Source organism: Trametes versicolor, assembly GCF_000271585.1.
Source record: "Trametes versicolor FP-101664 SS1 unplaced genomic scaffold TRAVEscaffold_10, whole genome shotgun sequence".
In the NCBI taxonomy this organism is placed as follows: domain Eukaryota; kingdom Fungi; phylum Basidiomycota; class Agaricomycetes; order Polyporales; family Polyporaceae; genus Trametes; species Trametes versicolor.
The window spans coordinates 2,155,158-2,157,037 of NW_007360330.1; the positions used below are offsets into that span (position 1 = coordinate 2,155,158).

The following is a 1,880-nucleotide window of genomic DNA, read 5'->3' on the forward strand; positions in this document are numbered from 1 at the left end:
TCGAGTCCTGTGCGCGCCGACGCGGTCCGCGCCCGTCCGACTTGGTTTCCTCGCACCCTGGAGGCCCTGGACGGAGGCGTCGAGGCGCACCGCGATGCGCACGCGTACGAGTGCGCACGCGGCCGTGCGAGGCGGCGGGAGGCCCGGTTCGCGACGTCCAATGCATGCGGCGGATTTGCCGCGTTCCGCGAAGGTTTGGGCGCGAAGAGAAGGGATCTGCATCGACGTACGTTTCCGGCTGTTCTCGCGGCAAGCGGATGCAGACTTACCAGTGGTGGATGTGTGCAGCTTCGCGAGGGCGTACAGGCACCATCGAGGCAGGATGACGAGCACTGCGGGAGGAGACGTGAGCACGGGGCAAGGGCAGGACATGGGAAACGGACCTGCTTGGTGTCGACGAGGTGCACGGCTCGCTCGTATCGCCGCGGCCGCGCGAGTCTTGACATCCTTTCCCACCCGCGGAGACCGGCCTTCTCGAGCGCTCTGTCCGCGCAGAGGAAGCCTTCGATACACGACTCGGGGCGCCGATGCTTCGTGTGCCGCCGCGGTCTTGTCGTCCGGGGACGGGTGGGTGCGCGGGAGCGCTTCGCAGCTTCGCGAGATCTGCGAAATTGACGTGAGCACGGAGTCTTCGCTGCTCGCGGGGACCAGCACAAACTTACGAGATTCTTGCAGATTCCCGAGGGCGAACCTCGTCTGACGAGGTCGCCACACGGGCGCTGCGGAAGGGCGGTGAGCACGAGTCGATGTGGAGACGATTGGGGCCTTACCTCAGTCATATCGATGCGTACGTCTCATTCGCGTGGCTGCTATTGCACGAGCCGAGTCCCTGCTACAGTCGCCCTCTCCCGCGAGCATCGAGTGCTCGTCTCCGCGCGGCCTTTCCGCGCCTGCGACGTGTGCGCAGACTGGCCTTCACGGCGACATACCGGCGCAAGAGACCGCGGATTGCAAGCGCTACAGGAGGGGCTATGAGCACGACTCGGGACAGGACGCGAGCTGCGGACTTGCCTGGTGTCGACGAGGTACGTCGCCTCGCGTCTTCGCCGCCGCGCGAGTCTCACTCGTCTCGTGCTCTTGTCGATTCGTCGACTCCGAGGGCTTGTCCGCCGCGTATCGAGGCAGGCTTCTATCCGCGACTCGGGGCGCCGGTGCTCGCTGCGGTCTTGTCGCGTGGGAGACGTGTGCGCGCGCGCATGAGCGCGAAATTTGGTCTCCTGGGGCGCGTCCGCGAGTCCGGTGTCCGCCGCGCGAAGGACGTCCATGTGCCGCTCGGGAGCTTGCGGTGAGTGTGTAGTTGCACCTCCTCACGAGCACGACAAGAGCCCAGACTTACCTATGTCTACCAGATGAATCTCGGAGCTTTTTGTCAAAGTCGGGATGCGGGCGCTGGCAAGAGACGGTGAATACGAGTCAAAGGCCGGGAGATCGCGAGATTACCTGCGTGGTATCTATGCGTACGTCTCGTTTGCATGGCCGCTAGCGCACGATCTGACTTCCGGATACTCCCGCCAGCGTCGAGCGATGGTTTTCGCACGATCTGCCCGCGCCGCGAGCTGGCTCGCGCGGCATCATCCCCGGCGTCGAGTCGCCATTGCCGCGATCCGGGCACGATAGAATGGCCGCGATGTACGCTCCCGCCCTCGTAGTCCCATCACGGCTCTCGCCTGCCGCGCGACGTGAGTTCGGCGCTGTGTGGGCGTGTCCCGGGACGTGGAAACCGACTCGGAAATGCCCCGGGGAGGCCTGTGTCGATATCCGGACGCGCAAGGTGCCGGAAGGCGTACATCTAGAGGTTCAGATCAGCGAAACCGCTCTCCAGGGACTCGTCACGAGCGTGTACCTACCTTCTCGCATCCGCGTGTCCGGGAGTCCAGCAT

The 1,880-nt window shown here is 64.9% G+C and overlaps 1 protein-coding gene across 1 annotated transcript; it reads right to left on the reverse strand.

Annotated features, from left to right (window-relative positions):
* Window positions 1–1,479: 1,479 nt before the first annotated feature.
* TRAVEDRAFT_51408 (uncharacterized protein) lies at window positions 1,480–1,880 on the reverse strand (the record flags this gene model as incomplete). Its single annotated transcript, XM_008043870.1, has 3 exons — window positions 1,480–1,667; window positions 1,726–1,789; window positions 1,848–1,880. 3 exons carry the CDS (start codon window positions 1,878–1,880, stop codon window positions 1,480–1,482), a joined length of 285 nt encoding a protein of 94 aa, XP_008042061.1.